The 3,188-nt window shown below is 31.8% G+C and overlaps 1 protein-coding gene across 1 annotated transcript in view; it reads right to left on the bottom strand.

Moving 5' to 3' along the window:
• Nucleotides 1–1,104: 1,104 nt before the first annotated feature.
• Nucleotides 1,105–3,188, bottom strand: part of LOC128247803 (thymidylate synthase-like) — a 22,942-nt gene continuing 20,858 nt past the window's right edge. The window contains exon 4 of the mRNA XM_052967757.1: nucleotides 1,105–1,304. Coding sequence (XP_052823717.1) covers nucleotides 1,120–1,304 — 185 coding nt within the window. The 3' untranslated portion in view covers nucleotides 1,105–1,119. The remainder of the gene's footprint in view (nucleotides 1,305–3,188) is intronic.

Raw genomic sequence — 3,188 nt, 5'->3', positions numbered from 1 at the left:
CAACCCCATTAGTGTTCCCTGTCCAGAAAATCTTACACCTATGTTCTTTGCTTGTGAGGAACCTAGCAGAACTTCCTCTCCACCATAGTTCTTGGATGCAGCACAAATCTACACGTCTCATTAACTAATTATCTTAAATTTCCACTATAGCCACCCTTTTCAACATTAGTTGCTTACCCTAACTTTATTTTCTTTTGCACTTACATTTCTGGCCACCAGACATTTCATTTGAATCTAAAAGAGAAGTTTGCTGGAGTGAATTCTGCCTTTCCTTCCCCTAAAATCAGTGACTAATGACAAGGAGAAAAATATTAATCAGTTACTATGTTGAAACTGTTGAGCTGACTTCAAACATCAAAAGTCTTCAAGAAATAATTGCCTCTGCAAAGTATTGGTTGCTATGGAGATCTGATATTTCAGATATCCAGCAAAATAATAACAATGACAGCCAAAATCATGATACATCCACAATATATATTGGCCCTGTATCTGTACAGTTTAACAGGATCTGATAGACCCAAGGAATGCATCATGATCCAGTGTCCCCTTTGGCCTGGTTTCTATTGTTGGATATCCTTCTTAATACCAACTACTTCAGTGTGTACCAGGTACTTTTTTATGCCAACAGCTAGTGAGATTGCCAGGCAGCTTGCAAAACTATGAACCTTGACAAGAGGAGGCTATATCCTAAGAGATGAGGGATTAAAGTATGATAGAATGAGCCAGAGTACTCCTTTAAAGGAGCTACAAGACTATTCATCATGTTTTAGAAAAGTAGGTTGGGGTGAGCTGGATAGAGTAGGGAAGAGATAAAAAGTGAGGATGAAGTGTCTAGATGGATTCTGACAGTAAAAGGTAAGTAGAAGTGAGAGGAATGTAGGAACTGGGAGTGTGAATACATTTCAACATAACCCCAGGTTGTCTCAAACTTATTAGTGAAGCTGCATAGATGTAAAATATACGAAAGCTTGCCAAATGGAGGACTGTATTTGAAGAAACAAAGTCTTTCGTGCCATCCCACCATCCAGACAATAGTCTTGGAGATTAAATCTAGGCCAGAAACAGTCCTCACTCCTATGATTAAACAATGAAAATAAAAAAACAAGAAAATCATTCAAACTAATTACCTGTCTCTCTTTCATAAAAACCTAACTTGTCAAGGAAGTCTCGGGAACCATTGGCATCCCAAATATGGATATTTTTATCAGCTAGTTTATTGCTGTTGGTGCAGGCTTGAATAAACCACAACATTTCTTCAACAATTCCTCGCCAAAATACGCGTTTGGTTGTGAATAGAGGGAAGGCTGGAAAAAGGAAGAAGAGATATAATATTTAAACTAGACACATCAATCATTACAGAACAAATGATTAAACAAATAATTCTTTAAAAAAGTGGGGGAAAATAACCAAATCTCTTCATTATTATGCAATATGAGGCAGATGAAAACCATCAATATTATCATCATCACCAACTCCTACATCATCATCATGATCATAACACTAAAAAAGAGAACATAGATATCAACAGTTAATTACATAGGATGCAGTTATTATGAAAGGCTAAAACTATTGTCCTTGTGGTCATAAATTTAAATGTCACTTCCACCTAATATCATTCAACTACTGGTAGTTGAATAATATTCGTCAGGTCGCAATATTTTTTTTATTGTTTCTGTATATCAATTAAAAAATAAAATTTACACTCATAAATCTTTCACATTCATAATTTTATTGACAATTAATCTACTTTAATATTGGGATTCTTAATACTACAATTTTAAAATAAAGTAAACAAGTTTGTTTAATAATCCAATGAAGGGTTTGGGGGATGTGGGTTGGGGGATTACTTACTTTTATAAATAACTTCATATTAATTTTTGCTTTAAACAACCTAAATTATACAATAAAATATAACCACTTGTGATTGTGTTTCTGTGAGCAGTACTGAATCATGTAGTAGGGTTGTTCAGAAAAGCACAATTAAGTGATTACATTTTATATTCCTTTTAATTTTAAATGCATTAACAATGAAGTTAAAACTATGTCATTGACCATTGTTAATTAAATTAAATTTATTACATAACACAAGTGCTTATTTTTCATTTCAATTAGCAACAGTTATCATTTTCATCAACTCAAGATCTATGTGACTTAAGGTGAGCCAGGTCACTGAAAATTTTGGGGTTTTGCAATTTGTTATCGTTTGGTGAGCCATGTTGCAAATTCAAGATGATGGTTATATTGTAGTTGTTGTTCCTTGTTATAAAATCAATATTTTTTTGCTTATAAAAATGCATATAATTTATTAATAATTGCAAGAAAATAAATTTGCATAAAAAAATAACTTTATTTTATCTTTATTTTTTCTAAATTTCCAAATTCACTTGATAGAATATAGACATTTCTGGCTGTGTCTCTATGGGCAGTACTGAAGTCATGTAGTAAGGCTATTCAGAAAAAGCATTAGTCAAAAGTGCTTATATTCTACAACTTACTTTTTAATTTCAATATTTAATTAATAAAGCTATTTTTAATACGCTATTGCACTTAAGTAAGTTTAACTTTCATTATTAATTTTTTCTTTCAGCCTTACTTGCTTTCTGCTTTTTTGTTAATTTTTTAGTTGCTTTCCTCTTTCTTTTTAATTCATTTAATTAGGCTAGTTCATTAATGTGTTATATACTTCAGATATACACCTCTAATTTTATTGGGGAAAGAATATAGTCATTTATGGCTGTGTCTCTATGGGCAAACCTGAAGGCATGTAGTACGGCTGTCCAGAATAGACATTGTTATAAAGTGATTATATTCTAAACTTATTATTTACTATCAAAATTAATTTAACGGGATTTCCATGACAATTTTTGTATTAAGGGAATGTAGGTAATTTTCACTTGTGTATATCTGATATGCTTTCATAATTACTGTTGTATTGAATCATTATTGATAGATCTAGATCAGCAGCAGTCATTGCTGTTATCACCAACTCAAAATCTAGGTTACTTAATGTTGGTTTTGGGGGCTTGTTGTTTGTAACAATGGTACAACCTTCAAGATGGTAAAATTCTCTGCCATTAATTTGGTGGATGGATGATATCAGTAGCTGTTGCTCCTTGAAAGTTTATCAAATTCAATTTTCATATATATATAGATATATATATATAGATATATATATATATAGATATATA

Source organism: Octopus bimaculoides, chromosome 5 (assembly GCF_001194135.2).
Source record: "Octopus bimaculoides isolate UCB-OBI-ISO-001 chromosome 5, ASM119413v2, whole genome shotgun sequence".
Taxonomy (NCBI): Eukaryota; Metazoa; Mollusca; class Cephalopoda; order Octopoda; family Octopodidae; genus Octopus; species Octopus bimaculoides.
The sequence above is the reverse complement of the archived record's forward strand: the minus strand, read 5'-3'. Positions and strand labels throughout refer to the sequence as shown.